This window comes from Otolemur garnettii, unplaced genomic scaffold (assembly GCF_000181295.1).
Source record: "Otolemur garnettii isolate 467f Iridium unplaced genomic scaffold, OtoGar3 scaffold00050, whole genome shotgun sequence".
Taxonomy (NCBI): Eukaryota; Metazoa; Chordata; class Mammalia; order Primates; family Galagidae; genus Otolemur; species Otolemur garnettii.
The window spans coordinates 1,528,888-1,555,563 of NW_003852445.1; the positions used below are offsets into that span (position 1 = coordinate 1,528,888).

The 26,676-nt window shown below is 39.9% G+C and overlaps 1 protein-coding gene across 2 annotated transcripts in view; it reads left to right on the forward strand.

Moving 5' to 3' along the window:
* Window positions 1-26,676, forward strand: part of FMN1 (formin 1) — a 370,390-nt gene that overhangs the window by 255,851 nt on the left and 87,863 nt on the right. For both annotated transcript variants that reach the window (XM_003791683.1, XM_003791684.2), the window contains one exon: window positions 2,941-3,061. In XM_003791683.1, coding sequence (XP_003791731.1) covers window positions 2,941-3,061 — 121 coding nt within the window. The remainder of the gene's footprint in view (window positions 1-2,940; window positions 3,062-26,676) is intronic.

A 26,676-nucleotide genomic window follows, 5' to 3' on the forward strand; every position in this document is an offset into this window, starting at 1 on the left:
TAAATATAAGTACACATAAACACACAAACCATGGAAATACATACATTAAAATGTTTTATTATTTCCAAATGTTAGTCATAAGAGGTTTCCTACTTCTTTCAATTACTAAATATAATGAACATGTATAACTTTTGTAAAAGCGAAAAAGCTATAACGAAAAATAACTTAGTCCAATCTTGTGTGGCCCTTTTTCCCGGAAGTCCTTGCTCACATCTTGACCTTTAAAGGAAGGATTTTCAGCCCTGGCCTTTGAAGACTAGGAGCACTTTATTGAATTTCTCTCATCATACGCCTTATTCTGCCTTGTATGTGTCTATAAACAGTTACCTATTATCTTGGCATTACTATTGGAGGTCCATACTTCATTGCTGTGTCTTTTAAAATGTATATTATGTAGTGTCTGATGAGTAATTTGCTGTGTTTGATATAATGTACATATCCACAAAATTGTAACAAGTTCCATGAAGAACTAGATATGGGGAGACAAGGGCTATTTTTTGGTGGAGTAGAGAAGGTGTATTGAACTTCAGGAAATAAATCAGCAGCAGCCGCCTATCTATATGTCCTGAATTCTGACAATGGGTACCAGTATGGCAGAATTATCCTGGACAATCCTGGGAAGTGACACTTCTAGATTTGCACAGGCAGATGTCCTGTTGGTGCCTGCCTTGACCAAGTCAAGTGCATCGTGTAGGAAGGCTGAAATTCACCTGTGGAATATGACTGCTGTTGAAAAGAGCTGAACTCAGTGGAGCCCATTTCAAAGAGGAAAATTTTAACAATGAGAAGAGTGAGATAGCCCAGTCTAGGAAAAGTAAGTCCACATTTGTGTGGTGCTTTCTGGCTTTCCTTGTGCAAAATGCATTTCACTCAACAGGAGCATAGAATTATGTGATTTATGAAACTAGCCCTTTCCTCTAGGAGCAGAAGTGATGATTTTTGTGGTTAGTGGTGATGAGCAATTAGCTGAGGAAAGGTGACTCCTGCTCCAAGGTTCCTTCTCCTCATGCCTGGTTTTTGGCCCAAGTCTAGGTCTATGAAGTTTAATGAAAATCATTTAGAGTCATGCCTTTTGACCACTAAATGAGGAACTTTCACAGGAGCTGTTAGCAGCCTGATTGGCTTAGCAGCATTTTCTTTTCTTTAGCTTAAAAAAAATTGAAACCAGGACTCAGGCTGATAAAAAAAAATTTGGAAAATAGAGATATTATGCCCACATGCTTCCAGTGTAGATTACCATGGAGCTTTGTGGTAAGCATCTTAGATGTCGTTCCATCTTGGAACTCAGACTAGGGTAGTACTTCCATTGTTTGTTAAAGTCGTAAAATAAGTGTAGGAAGATGAAAAATAATTACATTTTGTTCTGATCAAATGAGGAAAACCACCTTCTCTTAGCATTCAAGTGAAACTGATGCCTTAAAGGAAGGTGAAGGGTCCAAGGGATTCTTGAAACCACAAGAAAATATGGTGATAAATTAGATGCCTCCTGCTAAAGATACAAAACTTCCCAGAACAGTGTTTTATAGGCAGTCTGTAATGGTGTCCATCAACCAAAAATTAGGTTTATTGTTATGCTAGATGTTGTTTACTGTACCAAGAACAAGATATAGTTTCTGCCTTTGAGGTGTTTATAGTCTAGTGGGGAAGACATACAAGCTAATGTGGCAATTTTAAAATTAATGGTGACAAAGGTTGTGATAATGGTTAAGCATCCAGGGCTCTTTGGAGAGAAAGAAGAGAAACACCAGAGTGCCAGAAGTTAAGGGGAATCTTTGAGGAAGTGGCATTTGTTTTGAGTCTTGAAGGATGAGTATGAACAAGGAGACGTAAAGAGGCTCTAGGGAACTGTGGGAAAGGGACGGTTTTACAGACAAAGGCCTAGAGGCAAGAGATTGTGGCCTGTTGTATTATTTCACAAAGGTCTGGGAGAAGGAGTTAGAGGTTGGGGGAAGATAGAAGTCAGGCTGGCGATGGAGGCCAGATCATAAAGTGCCTTGTAAAGCAGTCGTAGAGTTTGGAGTTGGGCCTAATGGCGGCAGGGAAGATGGAATGTGAAGGGAAGCTGGCAGCGGAGCCTGTGTGGAGAGGGGGATAACTGAAGACTGTCTGAGATATGCAAGATACAAAGCTTATATTAAACAACTCAGGGAGAAAGCGAGCTAGGCTGGGAAGGAAATTGGAGGCTTAGCTTATGTTTCTCTGTGCCTGAGAGACACTTTTGTCCCGTAAGACACTTCTCAGCTTAGATGCTCAATTAGGCATAACTGTGGAGCTTGTCAAAACTGTACCCAACCATGTATGCCCTCAGTGAATGTTTCCCATGATAAGCCAAAGAACGTTTGGAAAAGCTTTTCAAATATGTAAAGAATCTGATCGTGCGCGCGCGCGCACACACACACACACACACACACACACACACACAAGTGGTAAGCAGTGGAGAAAGGTGGGTAAAGGTGAAGGGAAGGTGACTGTGTTGCCACCGCACTGCTTTCTGATCCAGCACCTTCCAGTTCATACCCACTGGCATGCCTCAAAGCTGACTTCTCTAATTGCTAGCATGTGCAGCGCAGACTGGGACTTTACATGTAAGTACTTTCACGTGTTCCCCTGTGCCTTTTTCCATGGAAGCAGAGGGTCCAAGATAAGGACAGACCTAACAATTCTCTTTTTGATTCATGAGGCAAGACAGAACCTAGCACATGCCACAGCCGTTCTCACTGCCAGCAAGACCAAAGTGATAGCGTGAAGGACACAGAAGCACTTCAGAGTCCCAAGTCCAAATTTAGGAACAGTGGAGGAGCAGTGCCGTGGTTCTCATGCAGACATCCAATAAAAAACTGTTTGGGCCTTTTTTTTTTTTTTTCCCCCGATGTTTTTGAATTTCAACTGGAAGTGACGATTGGGAAATATAATGTACTTCTGTTCACCATTATCTTTTAGGAAGCTGGAACAGAAAAGAGTGTTTTCCCCCTGCCTGAACCACAAGATTTCTTTTTGGCCTCCCAAGTCAAGTTTGAAGACCTCATAAAAGATTTGAGAAAACTGAAGAGGCAACTAGAAGGTAATAGGAACTGTTCTGTTATTATGATAATAGCTGAAATTACTTTAAAAAATGTTTTAAAGGAATTATTGATGTCTGGCTCACGGAGCAGGGGTGGTGCAGAGTTCACTTATGGAACACTGCAGCCCTCGTGAACTTTCCATCTCTGTGCACTGTTTAGAGGCCGGATGTTGTTTACCGCACTGCTTTACGTACAACTCTCTTCTGTTAGTTTTGACCATTTGCTTGTTAGAGTGACATCTGTGACTTCTACATTTTCTACCATCTACTGGTCATATATAACATATAATCCTGTAATAGTAGCAGCAGCCATTTACTGTTATCTCTTATCATTTTTAAAACAACCCTAAAAAGCAAGAACTACACTGGCCCCATTTTACAGATGAGAAAAATGAGGCTTAGAGAAGTTATAGTCATACAACCAGGCAGATTTACTGAGCTCTAATCAAGTCTGTCCAATTAGAACACACACGTTCTCTTAACTATAGTTTACTCTGCTGCTATACACACACATACACGCACACACACACATATACGTACAGGATGTCGACATGTGTAGGTATGCGTGCATTTGCACATGAACTTTATGGACACCCTGTATGTATCACACACATGCACACATTTATATACGTGTATGTGTGGGTGTGTATATCTATCACTCATATGTACACATGTCCCTGTATGTTTGGTTAATGTCTAGTGATGACGGTAAAACCCACAGTAAACATTCTGTTGTAGTTTAATTTACATTGTTAATTATTGAAAACAAAATGCTGAGAGCCTCTTTTTGGCTTTTTTAAAAGGCAAAAATATGTCTCGATTGGGCAGGAATTTTCCTTTGGCATTGCTCACGTCTTGTGTTTTCACTGTGGAGACATCTCCTTGTCCAAGAATATAAATACTTGCCCCGGAGCTTGTGTAACTCCCACTGAAGAGCTCTCCACAGGATTTAGGGAGCGTGTTAATGTGGAAATGGTACCTGGGGTGCCAGAAGGAGAGCTTGAGGAAATGAAGAGCTTCAACCAGGAATATTTTTACACTAAGACATAAAATAAACATTTTAAAAATGTTTATTGTGAAAGAGTACTCAGAAATCTAAGTCTTAGGCTGAGAACAGCTTGGAAATGGGAGTAAAGTGGGAAAGATCTGCTCCTGGTGGCAGGGAGAGCCATTTATTTTTACTCTGGGCATAAAACTTGCTTTAAAAGGATAGTGGTTACAAGTGAATATTTTTACCTTGTATATTATTTTTGAAAGAACGTGTGGAGTTTTCTCTCCCATTGATGTGGTCGAAAGAGTGAGTTCAAGCCAATGGATGCTTCTTTTAGGGATCCAGTATGGAAACTTACGGTCATTTGTTTCTCTCTTCTAAGAATTGACAGTTGTATCTTTATCTAAGATGGTGGGAGCGAGGGCGTTGGTTCATGTTGGAATAAAGCAGAGTAAGCGGTCACCTACCAGTTTTTTCCTGTCTCCCCTCCGATGGCAGCATCAGGGCCCAGGACAGTCTTCAGGATTAGCAGCAGCCCAGGAAGGCCTGAGCTTGTTCACTCCACGGCTCCTCCCTCAGTGGCCATCCCTTTCTCCTCTCTTGGCCTCTTGTAAAACCCCTGGCCGGACCTCTGCTAGAGTCTTGAGCAGAAACCTGATCTCTGTTTGATCTTTCCCCTTCTCTGCCCAGAGGGCGCCTTCCCTGGACATCCCTGTAAGGTTGATGATAAGTAGCAAGCGGATTGGAGAATGAATGGAGAAGAGAGGGGGCTTCCCCCAAAGCTTCTCACTTTGCTCCACCTCATTTTACCTACAAGGGAGCCTCTGAAGTATCATTCCTGATCCTTCAGTACTCAACTGACACTTTCCTCAGCCAATTAAAAAAGAAAAAAAAAACCTCAAAAGCTTCTGAAGCTGGTGGAAGCTGCCTTAGGAGAGAAAAATGAACACTGTCTTAGCCATTTTTTTTCTTCTTTGTACCAGGCATCACCAAAAGATGTGAAGTACCACAAAGGCAAATGAGGAAATGACTCCCCTCACCCCACACACATTGAATATTTAAACAAAAATGCCCTGCTAATCTTTAGAGATGCCAGTGTTTTCAACACATGAAAGGTACCCAGTAAATATTTAAAGAAAATACAGACCATGGGTTCTCTAATGAATTTCTTTTTCTTCTAAATACCATCTGGCAAGATGGCCAGGACGGTGGCGGTCCGTTTCATCTCACGTTTCCACTTAGGTTTCACCTCCTTTTCCATAAGGCCTTGGTGTGAGCTGAGATTGAATGTTTAATTGAAGAGGACATAATTTTCACACATACAGCAAAGATTTGATGAGGCTTTGAGGTTTATTGTAGCCATTAAAATGTCGTAGCTGCTGGCAAAATCCCAGAAAATGTCTAAAGTTAAACCAGATGTGATTAGCAAATTTCAAGAAGTATCAGGACCTAGTTTTGCAGGCAGGCACAGCCCTTTAGAAGAGATTTTTTTTTTTTTTAATCATTAACCACACCTTTACAACAGGGTATGAACCTATGACTGCTGGTCATACCAATTGTACCTGTTTAAGTAGAAGATTGTAAGCATCTTTCAGAGAGCCAAGATTGTTGAGTAGTATTTTATACAAGTAAACATAGATAATAATCAGAAAATAAATTATAGTTGATATTACCTATCTGGTTCTTTATGTATATCATTTCTTTTTATCCTGCAATGACCCTCTGAAGCAGATAGTATTTTTGACCTCTTACAACAGCGGTTCTCAACCTGTGGGTCCTGACTCCTTTGTAGCAATGAAAATACATCGCGGCATTAGGAAGGTTGAGAACCACTGTCTTACAAAATGAGGCAGCAGAAGTTTATGGTATTCAAGCAGCTTGCAGTGTTTCACAGATGACGGTCTAGCCAGATTTTGAAACTAAGGCATACATTTAGTACCATGGCGTGTCCTCCCTCTGTTTCAGAAGTCTCCGTATGTGATTGGTGATCTGAACACGTGTACCTGAGTACACACACATGTGTACACATTCCCAGAACCACACATCAGAGACACAGGGAAGAACTTACCTTGCAATGGGGATAGGGAGAGGGAAGAAGTACAGAAAACCTGGATTGACAGATAGACGCATCACGTGGGATTAGGAGCTTGGGCTTTAGAGTCAAATGTGTACTTTTTACTGGTTTGATGAAAGTAAGATCATGTCAAGTAGTATAACCATCTTCTTACCTTTAAAATGGTACAGTTATAGTACCTGCCTCATAGGAAATCATGGGTGCATGGTTCCATAGTGAGGGAAGCTTTAATAAAGCCGATTTAGGAGAATGCCTTTTACTGAAAAATGCACAACCAGTATAGTCAGCCTTGTTGTTAAGGGGTGGGCTGTGTTTGTGAAGTGTCTTAAATCCCAGAGCACTTGTGCTCTCTTTTCTACATTGTAGAAACAGCCAAGTTCTCAGTGCTTGGAAACATGTTCAATATTCTGTTCAGTGTTCTGCACTCTTAATCAGACATTTTTTAATTTCCCTAATACTGTGAAGGCCTAAGGAATAGTTGGGAAAACACAAACAATGGCAGTAGTTACTTTATGTCTCATTCCATGGACTTGTTTACTGGCCAGAACTTTCAGGTCATTCTTACCAACCCGTATGTGGTAGGCAGAGCAATGATCTCCAAAAACGCCCAAACCCTAATCCCTAGAATCTGTGCATGTGTTACCTTACATGGCAAAAAGAGCCTTTGCTGATGCTGAAATGGAGAGATTATCCTGGACTGTCCAAGTGGGCCTAATCTAATCACACAAATCTTTAAAAGCCAAAGCATTTCCCTGGCTGTGATCAGAGGGAAATAGAACTACAGAAGAATGATCAGAGAGATGCAGTGTCACTGTTGTTGAAGATGGTGGAAGTGAGCAGTGAGCCAAGGAATGTGGGAAGTCTCTAGGACTGGAAAAGGCAAGGAGCAAATTCTCCCTAAAACCTTTAGAAGGGAAGACAGCTTTGTCAATGCCACAACCTCAGACCCATATCAGACTTCTAATACGCAGAACTATAAGATGATGTATTTGTGATGTTTCAAGCCTCTATAATTTCTGCTAATTGGGTATAGTAGCAACCGGAAACTAACATACCATGCAGTGGGTCCTTGTTCATGATTAAACCAGTTAATACCAACCCCTCTGCCCCATGCACACACACAGCATTGCGGAGACCATAGATGTAGGATTTCCCAAGTAGTGGCACCCACCAATATTGCATGAAATGTGCGTTGGTGCTCTCTAAAGAAGATCTGTGGTCGAATAAACCTGGAAATGCTGTAACTGAAATCATATCATGGGGATTCAAAGTGCACATGAGTGTGCATTACTAAAGGCTATGGAAAAAGTCTTGTTTAAAAAAAAAAAAGTTTTAACCCTATTTAAAACAGCATTTCCTGACTTAAAACATGAAACACTGGTTTTCTTTCTTTTTTTTTTTTCCATTGGATATTTAGGAAATATTTTACAGAACACAAATTGTGTGAAATGCAGTTTAAGAAGAAAGGATATTGATATTACTATCAATGCAGTTGTTGGTTAAATAATCATTACTAGGTGACCTTAATAGGAGAAGCTGAGATAAATAATTATGGTCTTTGCCCTTTTCAAATTGCTCTTAATACTTCCTTGGCTAACCATCCTTACTGAGTGTGTTATCCATTATAAACAGAGTCAGATGTCTTGTTGCCTAAAAGCCAAAATAAATAACACTAGTGGTTTTTGAAATTATTCTAGTGTCACTTCTCCCAAACTACACATGTGTTTGAGATGGTCCTATGATAGTATTTTATTATTAAAAAAAAAAAGTATTCTAGCTATGAAAGTAGAAAAACTAAAAATTTTTATTAGAACATGAAACAGAAACTCTTCAGATAGTGGTTGAAAAATGAACCCATTCAAGAAAATCTATTATAATATCTAAGAATAAAAACTGATTGTACTTAATAACCAGTCATAGTTACTCAATACCCCCTAGCATTAAGGCTGAGATACTTGATGAACAAGCTAGACACTAAATCTTGTTTTGAAAATGAGGCATCATTGGCCTTATTATTACTTAGATAAATTTGGAAATAATAGTATTTAATCCTAGGTGTAAGATATTCAAACTTGTTTGAGAATATTGGCTGAGATTCAAGCTTCTGTCTTTTGAGATAATTCTCATGTGGTCTTTTCCCCTAAATATTTAATACTTTATATATTTGAACATCCTTTTATGTATGATTTAGCAATATTTGGGAATGCACTTTTATAGTTTAAAAAGCAAAATTCTTCTCTTACTCTGTAAATATCCTAAAATGTTAACTTACTTAAGGTTTCTCTAAATGAGATGCTATATAAAATGCATGTCCAAGCATTCAGTAGATATTATTAAAATCTTCATGAAACTCTTAATTTTGAAGAGTAGTAATATTTCTAGATTAATTTCATATTGAACCGCAAGTACACGACATCCATAAAGTTCATGTGCAATTTAAAATAGTTGTCTATTTTATGGACACTCTGTTTACCTGTCACATGACTAGGCATTTTTGAATCCCCAGGTCCTGAGATCACAGAGTGACCAGACTAGCTCAAAACCGTCCAGATGAACCTCTATCACGTACAAGGCTGGTACTTGAGCATTCTACCACAAAATCTAAACAAGAAGAAGGCATAAATTCTTATATATGTGAAACTAACAGTTTGAGAAAGGGAGGTTTCTTTTTGGTAGATTTTCCAAACTATGGTCAATTCCTTCCAAACAAAGATGGCAAATTGAATCCATTCATTTAGCTCCATTCCCTTCGAATGGCCCACAAACCCAGTACAATAACAACAACAACGCAACTAACACTCAGTTATTTAAGTTGTAGTTTCACATGGGTCTAGGAAGAGATGGTGTGGTAGAAATAGTTTAATTATTTGACTATGCATTGGTGATCTTTACAAGTAAAATTAAGTTTCAAAACATAGGTTACAGACTACTCTCAGTTACCGGTAGGTAGATTTGGGAATACACTTATATCGTTCTGTAAAGGCAAAATTCTCTTAAATTAGCCATGATTTTGAGACCGTTAGTAATACATTATTTTTAACATTGATCACTATGACTCAGCGAAACTATTCACCTATTGGTGAACCTTTGCTGTATAAAGTTACATGATAAGCAATGCACTTGCTATTGTTTCTCCTGCAAGGTGGAAACAATCCTCTCCATTGCTGTTCAGCTGGTTGAACTCAATGAACAAGTGAAGTGCCTGGGCAAATAGAGTGGTGAGATAATATCAAAGAGCACTGGAGGGGGAGGGTGTGTGAGGCAAGTCTGAGTATGAGCAGCGCTGCTGATGCAGGAAGGGGAGCAGCCCACGGAAGTCCGTATCCCCTGACCTGGCAGCGGCCTGCTTAGCGGAGACAAGGGCACATGTCCCCTAGTGCTTATTCCTGACCGGTTTCGGGTTATATGTGGTGTCCTTTTCCTAAGATTGCAGTTAATCAAGAGTTGACTGCAAGAGGGAAGGAGGAATGCTAATAACTGGTGTTGCTAATCTATTAATGGACACGTAAGTTTGTGTCATATGGGAAGGGGACAGGCTTTGTCTGTCCCTGCTCCCCTGTCAAGTTTTCAATGCAGGTTTACCTCATCACTGTTCTCTCTCACTCTGGCTTACGGCCGCGCTGGCTCCTCCTGACCTGGGAACCCGTGTATCCAGACACTGTGATGAGTCTGTGCTGTTGAGCTTGAAACAGAATTTAAGAAATTAAATTCTCAGAGAGCAGAAAAGATCATTTAAAGAAGGTCTATAAGGGTTGTTCCTTATCCTTAGGGTTGTCAAATTTATTATTAAATGTATCAAGTAAGGTACAGGAGGCCTAGTAGTGATATTTGAATTTCAAATAATGAGGCATTTTTTAAAGTGTTAATCGTATCTAACATATTACACAGGAGATGTTTATACTAAAAATATTTTTCCTTGTTTATCTCAAAGTTAGTGTACTGGTTTTTTGTTTGGCATGTCTGTAGAGAACCAACGAAAAGTTGGCTCACTTTTTGTAACCCTGCACTGACAGACAATTCTAAATGATGCCAATAATACACTTCCCCCCCTTGACAGTGTGGTCAGTGGACACAGTCAGTAATTATGTTAAGGAGGTGCTGTGCGTCCATTTCCACCATCACTAAGGACAGCACGGACCATTTAATGGGCACTTACTCAATACCACGAAACTTGCTGGCATGTCTATTTCTCAAATCTGCTTCAACCTAAGTCTTATCACCTGCATTGTACCATTAAGGAAGTAAAAGCAACTTTGCTGCTTCTGGCAAAGCTAAGGTTTGAAGAAGACATATCTGATCACAAAGCTTGTGCCCTTTCTCCTGCACCATACTTTGTTCTTTCCCGGTTTGCACGCTCACCACACACACACTAAGGATACGGTCTAGAATGATAAAGTTGGAAGAGTCAGCCCCACTTAGTTCTCTAGTTCATCTTCTGAAGGGATAATAAATAACACTTGGTTTCAATTCAGACTTCTTCTTTTCTCTACCTGTAACCGTTCAACTGATCTACCTGCTGGAATCTATCCTTCCACCTCCTACCTGTCCATCTTTTTGGGTTTCTCTGACTCCCTCTCTTTCTCTGACCCAGAGGACAATCACACTAGCCTAATGTGGTCAGCCAGACCAAGAGCAGAAGACTAAAAGGGACTAAAAGGCCAAGCTTTGGGATGAGATCCTTATCTTCTCATCTATGAACTTTCCAGGACTTGGCCACTCACACAGCAGATTAGAGTGTGCCTCCTGTGCTTGGGACCAGCCCTGACTCTGCAGGATAAATGACCGCTACCTCCTGGCATTATCAAATGGTTTGCTGTCTGTGGGAGTGCAAGAGCTCCCTGAAAGAGAAAAAAAGAAAAAGACAAAAACTAGATCTCACGAGAGTGAATATTTTCTTTCATTCTTCATTTGAACATGGTACATGAAATACTTAGTATGGCTCTCATACTATGAAGCCCTTTTGGAGGGCTTCAGAGAAAAGATGGTTGCTTGAACACTCAATGCAGAACTGAACACTCGTGTAGGGTTTCAGTTCCTCATGAAATTTGCTAGAACAATAGCAGAGTCCTTTAAAAGCAGAAACTCAAATACACAGAGAGCATGAGGGAGAACCACAAAATTTCTGAAGCTCAAAAAACCAAACCAAAACAACGACAACTAGGCAAACAAGAAAGCTGAATTCTAATCCAGGAGTGGAGAAAGGGGACAAGCAATCCAATTTTTACTATATGGTTTACACATACCACAAATTCATGCATAAATTCATATAAATTTATATCTAAATAAAAATTCATTCATATATATACATAAATTAATGAAAGAAAATTTCCTGAGATGATAGACACAGGCTTCTAATCTTTTTAAAACGCCCAAATAGATCCCAGGATAGGAGAATAAAAGAGATTTATACTATTATTAGAAGATTTTAGAACACTCAAGACAAAAAGCAAAGCTTACCCACTTCTAGAAGGGGTAGGTGGGCAAGCAGGATTTGGGAATAGATTACAGAAGAGGAAAATCAGAAAGCAGAATTACTTTAGACTTTTCAACAGCATCACTCAGGGCAATAAATGGATCCCAATTCTAAGGAGAATTATCCCTAATCCAGAATATCATAGCTACCAAATTATCAATCAAATAGTTTTTAATTTGTCTTCAGATTAAAAATATTTTGACACATGTCAGTTCTCAAAACCTAACCCTCCATGCCATCACCTTCAGGACACCACTAGACAATGAGATTTGCTGTTACAGGGGAAGACAGTTTATAGGTAAAAAAAAATTTCAATGGAGAAAGAAAATAGAAGGCGGATCTTTCTCCAGGGTAGAGAAAGATCCCAAGATGACAGCCAGGAACAGAGACAAAACATTTCAAATTGGATTCGAATGAATCACGTAGAAGATTCTTAAAGAATATACAATTTAGGCTCAGGGCCTGTGCTCAGTGGTTCAGGCACCAGCCACATACACCGGGGCTGGCAGGTTTGATCTCAGCCTGGGCCTGCTAAACAACAATGACAACTACAACTACAAAAAAAAAAAAAAAAATAGACGGGCATGTGGCAGGCGCCTGTAGTCTCAACTACTTGGGAGGCTGAGGCAAGAGAATTGCTTAAGCCCAAGAGTTGGAGGTTGCTGTGAGCTGTGACTCTACGGCACTCTACCAAGGGTGACATTACTTCTGATATATATGAATGTTTTGATGAGATATATACAACTATCCATAAGTTTTAGGTTCATTTTAATGATAAGGTAGTGGAAAACAAAACAAATTAGAAAAAAATATTCTAAGAATGGAGGAAAGGAGAATGGGGGGAATGTGAAGAATTCACATTTCACAGGAAAAGTGAAATAATCATAGTTTACATATATCAGCTGGGACTGGGCATTGTTTTTACAAAGTTGTAACAATATCCACGCTGAATACTGGTTTAACTAAGTTGTTCTACTACTATGTGGGGATGATGAAAGGGGCGAGGTAGTAGAGGAGGAAACAGCTACATCATTTACTCCATAAAGAGAAAAAAATTAATAAAATGTATTTACTTAGAAGCATTCAGAATATCAACAAAACAGCTGCAACATTTTTTTCTTTTTTGCAATTACAGAGTGGTATTTGGTTAACAGAACAACAATTATTTCGTATTAGCTGCACCAGAAAACTGAAGATGAAAAACTACCATCCCCATATAGAACTAATGTGTGCTGTGCATCAACAGGAACCTGCTTTAAATTTCCATGTCAATTTACAACCCCCACACTGTACCAGGCAAGGTTAGTGGCTATTGAAAATACCACTAGGACAGGACCATCTAAAGATAGCTTCGGTAGTGTGGTAACTATACAGTTTAAAAACAAATTTTACACAGCCTTGCATTTCAATGTTTTCCTTTAAAAGGAGTGACTTGTGTAGAACCAACTTATTCATCATTGTCATCTTCCTCCTCTTCGTCTTCCTCCTCTTCCTCCTCTTCCTTCTTTTTCTTGCTTTTTTTCAGCCTTGACAACTCCCTTTTTTGCTGCATCAGGCTTTCCTTTAGCTCGGTATGCAGCAATATCCTTTTCGTATTTTTCCTTCAGCTTTGCAGCCGTCTTTTCATGAGGCTGCTTGTCATCCACAGCAGTGTTATTCCACATCTCTCCCAGCTTCTTTGGAACAACACCAATGGACAGGCCGGGATGTTCTCCTTTGATTTGGGGGCGATACTCAGAACAGAACAAGGAAAAGGCCGAAGGAAGCCTCTTGGGTGCATTGGGATCCTTGAACTTCTTTTTGGTTTCCCCTTTAGGAGGGATATAGGTTTTCATTTCTCTTTCATAACGGGCCTTGTCTGCCTTTGCCATGTCTTCAAATTTTCCTTTCTCTTTAGCAGACGTGGTCTTCCTCCTCTCTGAGCGCTTCTTAGACAACTCTGAGAAGTTGACTGAAGCATCTGAGTGCTGCTTCTTGTGCTCCTCCCGACTAGTTTGCACAAAGAATGTGTGTGATGACATTTTGCCTCTCGGCATCTTACGGTCTCCTTTGCCCACATTTAGTTATTTTTCCTCAGTGAGGCAGAGCCTCTCAGTGCCTGTCCAGCTCTCACTTTCCCCGGTGCTGTCTGTCTCTGTGGAGCTCAATGTACTGCCATGTGCTCCATAAAGAGAAAAAATTTTAAAAATACCAATAGAAACTTATTAAACAAACATGCTATTAAGTACCAAAATAATCAGGTAAAAGAGGTGACCTTTGGGGAGGAAGAAATGGGGAAAATGGTGAGCTATTCAGAGCTATAGTTCTTAGAATGCATAGAATTCATTTATTCTTCAAATTATATGCATGTATAACTTTGCTAAGTATAAGAAAACCCCACCACAATAACAATAAAATAAGGCTTGTAAATGGTAGTTAAGTTCCAGGGGCAGAGCAGAGGCTGGTCTGTTGAAAGTAGTGCTGGGCTACAATGCAGGGGGTACAAGCTTTAAAATTTAGTTCTGCTACTTACTAACCCCAGAGTAAGCCGAGCAGCTCTGACAAATTCCTTTACATCTATGAACCTCAACTGAAAAAACTGAGATAACCCCACTACTCTACCCTGAGCAGCCTCAAAGGGATCCTGGAAGGGTCAGAAGAGGTGAGGTCTGAGGAAGTCCTTCAGAACAGGAACATATGGGAAGTAGTATTTAAACTCATTCAGAATGCACGTTGTCTGCGACTTCACTACTGTATGCTAATGTGCTCTAGGAAGGAGAGGGGGGCATGGATCCATTAGGACAAGCCGGGCTAAGGCATCACCCTGTGGGAAGCTCCAGAAGACATGACTCGAATGATGATTGACTGTGGCTGATTTATTAGCTCGTGTGTCCCTTGCAGCCCGTTTGTCCACAGCACTGGTTTACTGAGTCTGAACTCTGGTACAAGACTGGATACATTAGCCAGAGTCCTGACCATGTTGCCATGGTGTTAAAAATATTTAGTTTTGCAAGCAAAGTTTTAGAAATAATAAAAAAAAAAACCTTTGATATGATTTATTTTCATAAAATGATTTCAACAAAACAGACCTAAGCAAGGAACTGGGATATGTATTTCAGAAAGGCAGTGGGTGTAAAATGTTGATCGGTGGGGTGACTTTTGATGCAAAGCATCCAATTAAGTGCGGCATGGTGGCTAAAGGTCACACATTTCCCAAATGGAATGCTTCAAAGACGGATTGTACGGAAAGGAGAGAGGATACGAAAACTGAAACTTGATTCATCCGTTTAATTAATGGAAGAAGTTTGTGTTTCCCTTTGAAGCCGTGATTGTGACATCTCTAGGTGGGAAGGATGAGTTATGTTGCCCTTGTTTCCTGGTTCGCACCCTCTGTGTCTACCCTCTATTTATAAACCAACATGATTAATAGAATTTAGTTTGTTGGGTTTTTTTCTTTGACAAGAAACATAGACTATTGAAATGCAAGCCTCTATCATAGAAAAGTCTGAGTCAGAAATTCTGAATTCTGATTGTTGCTTCACAAGCTGGTCACCCATGGCGAATCATTTCATTCCCCCACATCTCAGTATCCTTGTATATTAATGATGGTATCACGACCTGCTCCACTGATTGTTTGAGAGGATTTGCCAGGATCACACAAAGCAATTCCTTTGTGTAGCATAAGCAAAACCATTTCTGTATCCTCACCTTGAGCATCCAGTTCATCACAGGGCCTGCTGACCCTACCTTTAAAACATGTCTGGAATCAGTTCATTGCTCTTCATCTCCCCATTGCACTTCAGGTCTAAGTCACCACCTTAACAACAGACTCCAACACGTTTCCCTGCTTCCACTCTAGGCCTTTCTTCAATCCAGTCTCCACCTGCCACAGAGCTCACAGCCCTTCGTTATTCCATTTTCCTTCCTCTTGGCATCAGCTCCAACCTCATATTCATCCCCTATCATCTTTGCAGGATTTTGCCCACCTCTTCTTGTCCAGTCTCATCTCATGCCACGCACCCCTTCCTGCCCACTAAACTCCAGCCACATAGGTTTTGTGTGTCAACCCAACCACTTGTTTGTACATCAGGGCCCTCTGTCTAGATTGCCCTTCTCACAGATATCTCCACGCCCTGAGTCTTCCCTGCCCACCCAGTCAGCAGCGACCATTTGAATAGGCCCTCTTTCTGGAAGCTTCTATCTTGATACTGTTAGTATTTTCTCCTTATTTGTAAATTGTCTCTCTTCCTCCACTAACGCCATGAAGGGCAGATATCTAATAAGAAATTTCTAGTGTTTATATCTGCCACATAGTTGCCTCAGTGAGTGAGTGAGTGAATGAATAACAAATGAATAAAGGGTAGAAACAGCTCAGCTTCAGATAATTGCTGACTTTGCTATTGGAGAGAAAGTAGATTACTTCCTTATGGCCAGGGATGTTCAGGGAGCATCAGTGGGTAGAAATGTCAGAGAGATTTTAAATCTGTCTGAAGGGGAAATGGTGGTCTGGAGCAGCAATGGACTCCTCACCATGGCTTGGTAAAAGACTATCTTACAGCTGATGCGTAAGTGAAGCACTATTAGAAGGGGAGTTTGCTATAAGGGTTATTGGATTTCTCCCTAAACTTAGCTAATTACAACATCTAAAAATCTCAAGAATTCTGACCCATTTACTGGGTATAAAAGTCAACTGTAAACTTATACAAGGCTTGCCTCTTAGGTATTCTCTTCATAAATGATTCTGAAGGATCTGCTGTTTAATTAATCCATGCCTTAAAAATTCTGACATTGATACAATCCATCTTTATAGGGCAGGGTTCTTATCTAGTGTTGTGCATTGAGGGAAAATAATTGTCCAAAATCAGGAATTGTGGAAAATGATACTTACATCCCTGGAAAGCTTAAAAATGAGTTAAATATTGCATCATTTGTCTATCTTTTGATGGAAGGATGAGGACTTTACTTGAAGGAGGAATCTGTTGAATAGAGGCCTGTAGGTCTTTTCTACGTACCCCACATCCCTAATAGATCATCTAATTGTTCTTTGAAAGTTGTGTTCCCCACCCCTTTTTAAAATAAACTTTTATTTTTATCTTGGAATAATTTTAAGTTTACAGAAAAGTTGCAAAGATAGCATGAAGTTCTTATATATCCCTTACCTAGATTCTCCATTGTTAACATCTTCTATTGCTGTGATGTATTTGAAAAAACTAAGGAACTAGCACTGATACATTTTTTCTTAACTAAACCCTAGTTTTTATGTGGCTTGCACCAGGTTTTCCGCTCCTGTCTTCTCTCTGTCCCAGGATCTATCTTGAGTGCCGTGTTGCCTTTAACTGCCATGTTTTTCCAGTTTCCACTGCCCTCCTGAGCCTACATTTAACAGCAGTTTTTTACCTTGTAGTTTAAATGTATAGAAATAATACTTTCTCACAGTCATATACCTATGGTCTGTCCTCAAGTAATTAAATCAAATAATTGCAATAAAGAGAACAGCTGGCATAAACATGGAAAGATCAATAACCTTCCTGGGAACTAGTAGCCCTGGTTCAGGGCTCTGCTGTGCTTCTTCATAACCCAACCTCCTGATAGACCCTCTGTCTCCCAATTAAAAATGAAGGGGTCCCAGTGCTGGGATTTGTTGATTTGGTTTTATTTTTTTTTTTTTTTAGCTTGCATTTCATTCGTTCCTTACAGTTGCCAGAGAGCTTTGTTAGGTATTCTACATTTTTTCTAGAACTTCCCTATAGATGTTGAGGGTAGGCAGCAGGATACCACTGAGCCAGGCAGTCCAGTATTTGGGGGTTCAGATCCTGACTCAGCCACTTCCTGAAGCTGTGGCTTTGCTTGCCTTCATCTGAAAGTGGGGACCATAGCAGTCCCAAGCTCACGGGGTTCTCGTGAGGGTTCTTTGGATCGCACCAGATTTTGCACTCCTGTCTTCTCTCTGTCCCAGGTCTAATCTTGAGGATCATGTTGCCTCTAATTGCCATGTTTTCCTGTTTCCACTGGCCTCCTAGTGGACGGTACATGAAGTAGGCTGAGATCTAAGACAGTCTGGCTCTTCTAAGGGCCGTTGGCTTTTGATCGTAGAGGACGAGAACTTGGTATAGCTTTCAAGGAATTACGGGACACAGAGACAAATGGCAGTAGTCACAGTGGCGGACCAGGCACCACTGGACTGGGAACTTCCCCTCTGCCATAACATGAAGAAAGAGGAAAAGCCCAGGGACAAGCTACAATGGCTGATGTACCCACAGGGCCAATTTGACTATGTTTTTTTAACTTTTTCTAGACCCTTCTGATATTATTTAAAAATATCATCAAATTGAGTATCAGAAAAAAAATCTGCCAAACGCAAGACAGACCTTGTTTGACCTTTTCAGTCAGTTCATTGGCTCAGCAAATATTTATCCTTAGCCCTGAGTTAACTGCTATTTTAATAATTTTAAATAAGCTCACTGAAATATCAAGTCATTTGTAAACACATTTTAAGAGCAAATATTACCCCCTTTGGCTAAGGGAGAAATTTATTTCTACTGACTTTTCTGATTTCTGCTCCTGAAACAGGAATCTGACTGTCCCCAAGAACAGTGATTAAACCTGTCAGCCTGATAGGGGTGGAAAGGTTCACAGAGTTTCCCCTCCAGCTATTCTGCAGATTCACAAGAACATTTGCAAAGCCCTTTCTGGTTGTGACCCTGTAAAGAGAATCCACACATATTTGCTACCTCCCATTTCAAGGCACTATATACCTTGGAATTATGAACAAAAAATTAATAAAATTTATGTAAAGTTATATACAAATACCTGTTTTTTTTTATTGAGAACATAACTCCCTCAAACTCCCCATCCCAAAATCGAGTGCTTTAAACCTGAGTTTTAAAACAGATGTGTGCATCGAATCTGTTTTTTCTTTAAAGCTAATACGAAATTAATCATAGTCGTCAATGAGATATGATAGAAATAAAAAAGGCAGGTAATCTATTGGGGATAATTAAACAATCGAGTATTTGGCTCAGTCATATCACAAGTACCTGACTCATCCTGAAGACAGACAAATTCCTGGGGTTCCCCCGGCCAGCAGGAGATAGTTTAGATGGGCCTTTCTTGCCTTTAGATTTTATCCCCTCATCTCATAAACAACAGGGCTAAAGATGTTAGAGAGCCTAAAAGGCACTTTAGGATCTGTGGTACCTCGCCTCTCTCGGGGGGTGCTATTTATTTGTCATCATTTCAGCTGTCTTCTTCTCAACATCAACCCTGCCCAGAAGGTCTCCCACAGTTACCCATCTTTCCTGACCCATTTGCACGAGCTCACATGGCATGTAGCCATACAATGGCCTCCTGTTAAAGACTTCACCAACTCATCTTCTCTAACCTGGAATACAGACTACCAGGGGCTGCTGGACCAGTAACTCTGCCTGTGCCATAACTCAAGAGAGGGGTAAGATCAATGACAGGTTTACAGGAGATCACAGCTTTAAATAGCTGAGGTCAGTGTCTGGAGGCTTCCCGTTAATAGCACTCACGGCGTCCAGCAAGTGAGACTATTAGCCACTTTGTTACCCGCTCTGATTTCTGATCTTCAGCTTTTATTTTCAGACACATCCCAAGAACTCCCTCTTCCCCCAAAATTGACAATGCAGCTCTCTTTATGTGAAGCCTTGTTTATAGGCTACAATTCTCCCGACAGATTTACAAGTGTCTGTGGGGTTTTAAAAGACGATTGCTTAACAGGCATTAAGTGAGACACATAGGACTGTGTAAATATTTTAGCTGGAATAGGGGATTTTTAAAAAATGCCTGTGCCAAATATTGCATTAAATCTGAAGACAGTGGCAAACTGATTAGCAGGAGCTCCCAGCTTCACACTCTGCCAATGATTCTCGTAGCCAAAGTCCAAACACCAGAATTCATCCAGCAGATTAGGTTGTGTGTCTTTAAAATAACTTTCCAGCTTTTCCTTTTCTCTCCTCTCCTGTGCCTTTCCATCTTTTCTCCTTTATTTCCTCATGGCTCATTTAGATGTAAACACTTTCCAGGGTAGAAAATTATAGTTAATGTGACTAACCAGTAACGCTGAAACGGGAACATGGGCTCTGAGGTCAGAGAAAGCGTGGAAGGCTTACAGCTGCTGTTTGAGCAGTGTGGGTACAGGTTGCTTTTTGCTATTAGGCTTTTGTATCTCAGTCTCTTGCCTCTGTAGCCAGCTGTTGCACTGTTGGAAAGGAAATAGTCCTAAAGTCAGCGTTGCCTCCTCTTCCTGCTTTCCTTGAATCATAAAGAGACAGGCATGCTGCCTCCATGATTTGTATGTGTGAGAGAACCCAGCACTTAATCATAGTAAAAGATGCCATGAAATAAGCATGTTGGCTCCCAATGAAGTATTTGCTATTTAAGCATTCCCATAGGAAAACCAGTTTCCTGATTTGAACAGTGGGAGTGAGGCATCCTACCTGACAGGGCTTTGCTGTGCCTTTGCTGACTTCCATCAGCAACCTTGTAATTTTTGCCCACTGACTTGAACTAATGACATCTGGGTACGTGTCAAAGTAGTAGTCAATGGGGTGGCCCCAAATTCTGACTGTGTGTTCTTCACAAATGGCTTGAGTTGTTATCACGTGTCCAGATCAGTATCTGATACTGTTGACCAGCAGGCCTGAGCATCTTAAAATTATGAGTGCTTCTATTTATATATATTTCAAAAATCTGAATGTTTGATGTAAATTTGCTTGTACACGTCCCCCAAATTCACATGGCTTTGCTGGTATTGACAATAGCATAATTTACATTTAAATTAAATGCAACATCTTTTCAAAATTTATTTAAAAAATGCTTTTTTCGTGGACAACCTTCGAACCTAGTCTTATGCTGTGGTTAATCCAGATTACTTTGTATCAACTTTTTTATGTCACCAGTTGTGAGAACTGTGTTTGAGTAAATCACCTTACGGGGTGCATGGTCATCTCTCTGTTCTTCCTCCTAGAGTTTGCCACTTCCAATGCAATGACCAGAGTCCCTATATATATGGGGGCAGGTACAGTTCCAGCTTGTGTGGAGCCAGGCACATCTACAAAGTGGTACAGAAGATAGGTTTATTTTCATCATCTCTCCCCAACGTCTGTCCCATTGTAGCCCAGCTCTTTTTGTACCAAAAACAGCATGGCCACTGTGTTTTGAGAACTCTAAGAAGGTTTTTTTTTTTTTTACCTATAATTTCAGTTCTTGTATCTATCCTTAAGAAGTACTTCTAAACTTAGAATTAAGCGTATGTGGACACAGATGCAACTCAGTGCCTGATTCACTATGGAAATAAGGTGGAAAGGACTTTGCTGTCCAACTACAGGAGAATTAAGTGAGCTATAGTACACTACATATCCACTTCATTAAATTAGATGTGGCTGTTAAATGTGGTTTTGGGTTTTGTGAAATAATATAAGAAAGAGAACATGACATGTTAATTGAAGGATTCAAAGTACAGAAGGTTCTTTATCAAATATAAGTATATAAAAGTGACTTATCAAGGCACTATAAAATTACGGAGGGGGAAGAATATAGTGCAGAGACTGAAAAAGCAGTGTCAGAGTGTGATATGGTGGCTGTGTTCCAGACAGCACCGTGATTGATTTTCTTTCCCTGCTATTTTAAAAATATTTTACAAGCTTCCTTGTGTTTGTATACTACCTTTATAATACTTCATAGCCCCCAAACATGTTTCCTGCCCCTTTACATGCCCAGGAACTCCATGCCTGGGGCTGCCTGCGGGGCCCTTATTATGCAGCCTGCACAGACATCAGAACCTTGCTGTGAATATGGTTTTTTTTTCCTTCCATTAGGACACAACTTTCCCATCTATTGCTTGAAATCTCTTACCTTTCTAAGCCAATGTTAGAAACAAGTGTATACAAAAGCATCAATGAATTCTCCTTGGCAATGTTTTATTTTGCAACTAGTACAGAGGGTGCCAAAAAATATATACACATCTTAAGAAAGGAAAAAATGGATTCAAATTATAGTACTGAATAACATTTGTTATCTTGTATGTTGTATCTTGTGTCTCCTACAATTGCAAAAGTCAAACGTGACTTGAGTATTATAATTTTAATGCAGTTTTTTCCTTTCTTAAAATGTAGGTACGTTTTTGGCATCTCGTATGTATACGTATGTCTAATGAGATCTTTTGGAGTTACCATCTCAGGTTCAAGGGAAGGCAATGGTGATTTTGGTGAGCACTAGCGGGAGGGATGTTTTTGAATAAATGGTTGAATCGCTTAACACCCTATAAATCAAATCATGCTCAATCCATCTATATTTAGGCCTAGTCATGGGTAGGTGATTAATGAATATTTTTCATGCTAATGTCTCACAGACCAAGGCTGCATCCATAACCACATAATCATCACAGTGGAAATTCTGACTCAGCCATGACGTTTGGTAGGAGGGACCTTTGACTAGGGCTTTAGACAATTCCCTGCAAAGGCTGTGTTCAGTGGCCCAGCTTTGCAAGTCGTTCCAAAAGTCCTAAAGCATGCTGGCATGTCCTCACTTGGCCCTGTCACTTCTGCTTAAAATTTTTCATGAAGAATACTCCCATCCCAATCATGGAACATTAAGGTAAATTTGATCTTAGGCAGCCTCCCTCAGGGGAGTGAATCAGAATCATGGGATTCCCCTGGGCTCAAGCTTCCTGGTGGGTTTATTTTTACACAGCATTCCTCTGAGGACAGAGACACCCACTCTCGAGAAGGCTATGCCTCTTCTGCCCTTGATCAGAGTAGCCCTAGCAAATGTCTTCTTGCGTGGAATGATTTTTGTGAGATGAGGGCTTTGGGAGTTTTCTTGAAGGATTAAGAAAAGAATCTTTCCAAAGAGTCCTACTACCATCAAAGGAAACTGCATCTGAAACATCCTAGGCAGATAAGAACAGAAATTTTAAAGTCACCAAGAAAACAACCCTCTGGTGGCCTCATTTGCTCTTTAGCCCTTGACAGGGAGGACTGGAATCATCTTTTAGGCCTAACTCAAATCTCTCTAGCTTGTCTTCTTAAACCAGTGACTTTAAGTCTTTCTCCACTTCCCCTCTCCCAGCTGGCTTCTTCCCTGTTCTCCCTTCCTCCCTTGGCCCTGGTTTTAGGATCGTCAGTGACCTCTGTGTTGTAGAATCCGTGGACCTTTCTTTGTCTTTGTCTGACTCAACCCCTCCCCCACAGCGCTCTGCAGAGCGGCCTGCTCTTTCTTTCCTCCTTTCAATACTGTTTTCCTCTGCGGTCGTGTAACCACACACTTCTGCTTCTCCACTCATCAGCTCATGCTCCATCCATTGCAGCCTCTCCTTCACTGCTTGCCTGCCCCAGCCCTTGTCCTGCCACCCCTTCACCCCCCTGGCCAGTTATCATTTGCCATGGCTTTAAACACTATTTTTATGTTGGTGACTCCTCAGTGTGTATTTCTGTCCCTGAACTGCAGACTTTCATGTACATCCTGTGTGTCTAACATCTCAAACTTAACATGTCCTAAATAATACCCCTGATTTTCCCACTTGGGCACAGCTCCCTCCCTTAATTCTCATTAGATCTCTTGTCAAACATCTATGAAACTTTAAGTCAAATTGCAAGCCCTGAAAACTGTGGCACTTTCCATCATTGGGCTGGTCTGTTGCCCTCTCACTGCTCACCCCAGTGACTAACCTGGGAGACCTCTGGGGCCAGACAGGTTTTCTTCCTATGGACACTCTTTCATTTAAACCAAAATCTAGACACAGAACACTAGAGCTTCAAGGAGGAGAAAAGGTGCTTGAGCACCAGACACACTTAACATCGCAGATGACCCGTGCCTTCTCATAATGTTTTACTCATATTTCCTTTTCCTTAAACAATTCTTTTTTTACTCCCCTTGACTGGAGACTCACTCCTCCTTGACTTTTGCAACTCAACTCATAAGTTATCTCTCCTGGAGAAGCTTCCCTGGCCACTATCCCCCAGCTCAATGTGAACTGGAAGGCCCTACCCGGTATTCCACAAGCCATGCTATATTACAATTTGTTCATTTTCCATTTCTCACTGTTACTAGACTATGCATGTTTTTAAAGGAAAGATGACCAATAGGTCTTGCCAAATATTTTTCCCTAACATTCAGCACAGTGGCATATAGAATATGACCAATTAAGTATTTTGTAGTTCAATGCTCTACCCCTGGGCTACACCCCTCCATAAGTATTTTGGAGTATAGATTTGTATAATGCACATACACTCACAGTAGGACTAGGAACCACCTTGTTTAATGTGACCTAAGAACAATTACTCCAAATTCCTAGCTCCATAAAACAAAACTATTCATAAGACTTGAAAGCAAGAATATTGGAGGAGTGTATGCCCCTGCTTCCTTGTACACTTAGTTCTGCACTAGATTAAAATTCAACCTCATCTTGAGGTCACAGGCCATGCTCATAGCAGGCAGTGTGAGTTCCAAGGTCTCCACTGAAGCTACATGGAAGCCCCAGAGACTACCCTTCTCGAACCCAATTGTTCCCCTCTCTTCCTACCCTTCTTTCTCTCTGTATCTATCTTCCCTTCTTAAAGAGTTGCAAACTCTTCTTCCTTTGTGATGAAAGACAACACATCCTTTCCCTAAAACTAGAATATTCAATAATACCTGTCTACCCAGGCTCTTATCTGGGGATGGTGGAGAGCTTCGGTCCAAGAATTTATCCCTAAAGATTGTAGGCCTCCTTGAGGGACTGGGGACAATCTCTAAGGATAACGGAAGCCACTAGTGGGTTTAAACAGAGATTGGTATAATTAGATTTTTATCAAGATTACTTTGACTCCATTATGGAGAACTAGTCAGAAGGAGGCAAGGGTGAATGTAGGAAGAACAGTTAGGGAGGTGCTATTGCAGTCTGCCAGGGAACAATGAAGGCAACTGCTCCTTCAGAGCTGAAATCGTGGTCTAGACACATAAACTTAGGAGGCATATCCTACAGATGGCCCTGCAGTGTTTTACCTGGCTGGCACTGTCTAGAGAGAGAGCATATCACGGTAGGAAAAGAAACCTTGTTTCTGTACCTTCTTTTCTTAAACCTAAAGAACTATAATGACTCAGCTTAGGAGGATGAGGCAGCACCAGAGACAGAGCAGGAGGAAAGGCCAGAATGGAAGTCACGGAAGCTAAGGAACAAAGTATGTCAAGAAAAGAAGTAGTTAACAGATAGGATCCTGCTGGGCGGTCAGTTAGGAGGGAATATACAAAAGGGACACTGACCACTGGCCGGCTTAATTAGTGACTTTAGTTTAGAGTGTTTTTTCAGTGTCCTAATAGGGGTGACGTAAATTTTAATGGTGATGGAGTAAGGAGTAGAAAAAAGAGAGTACTGGCAATTTTTCAAAGATAGCCCGGCTGTGAAAAGGATTAGCCTATTTATAACATAAGGATTTGTTTATTAAACACACAAATTTTAGGAATGTCAGTTATTCAAAGAGTCTGTGAGGTTGTTGTTATTATTTAGCCAGTCTTGGTTGGAAACTAAAAAAATAAATAATGCTGTCTTTGGCAGCACACATACTAAAGTTGGAACAATATAGAAGTGTTCCATATTTTTCAGTTTCCTGGTGACAGGCACACTGGAACCCCTGATTTTAGCATCATAGAGTCTATCTTGTCACAAAACCTCTTTTTCCACTTTAATATCTTGATATAAAAAATAATTTTAACATCACACAATCATTATTTAGAGTAATTCAAATTATTATAACCATTACTATTTCAAAATTATCAAATTTTAGGTCCATCACTAGTTCTTCTCATTTAGTATCTCAATTATAAGCAAATATATCACAACTGATTTTAAATTACTTTGATAACTGTAGTTTAAAATAATTGGTTTACCTTATAGTCCCATATATTATGTCTCATGTATTTATAAATGTTATTTTTTATGTTTTACATGTTTTTATTTGAAATTGTTATGGAAAATGAAGCCTCATTATTTTGAGGGGAAAAAAGGAAACTAAAAAAAATAAAACCATGTACAATAAGTTATCTAACCAGCCTTCCCATTGTTCGAGTCTTTTAAATGGGTAAAGAATATTTTGTGTAACATTTGACTGTTCGGTATGCAAAATGCTTTTTATTTTATGTTATTTAGTACTTACAAGATTTTATATATCAAGCAAATAAAAGAGATTAGGTAACTTTCATACACTTTAGTGTATGAAAAACTAAGAATAAATTAATACATCTTTAGACTAAGAGTAGTTCAAAGAGGATATCTTCTCATTATATCAATTGTTAATGTATATGTGTAAATGTATATGTAATTCAGCAGGTGCCAAAGCTCTAGTTTTACTTTTTTAAACATTAGTAAACTTTAGGCCTGGCGTTATGGCTCATACCTATAATCCTAGTGCTCTAGGAGGCTGAGGTGGGTGGATTGCTTGAGACCAGCCTGAGCAAGAGTGAGATCCCATTTCTGCTAAAAATAGAAAAATTAGCTGAGCACAATGGTGGGCACCTATAATCCCAGCCCCTGGAGCCCAAGAATTTGAGGTTGCTGTAAGCTATGATTCCTTGGCATTGTATCCCAGGCACAGAGTGAGAATGTCTCAAAAAAAAAAAAGTTAGTAAACTTTAAATGTTTCGTTTATGTGTCTCTTAGTAGGTTCAAAGAATTCTTAGTAGGTCTTTTATTTTATGATTTTTGTTGCCACTTTGTGAAAATAAACTAATATGTTTAATTTTTCAAGTACACATAGTTGCATCCCAAACTCCTTTCCCATTTCTAATCCACGGTTTGGTAAATGTCGTAACTGTTCAAATGAAGACACAGTCACACCTAAAATTTTAAAAAAATTTTTTAAAAAGCACAAGTGAGGCCTTCTTCATTTTTCTGTTTATTACACTTCCAGTTTAAGGCTGAATCTCTAATTAGATTTTTTCTAATAAGATTTTTAAAGATAGCTTTATTGAGAAAATATCACATTCCACAATGTGCCTACTTAAAGTATACAATTAAATGACTTTCAATATATTCAGAGTTGGATGCCATCATCACAATCAATTATAGAAAACTTGTATTACTATGAAAAGAAATCTTCCCC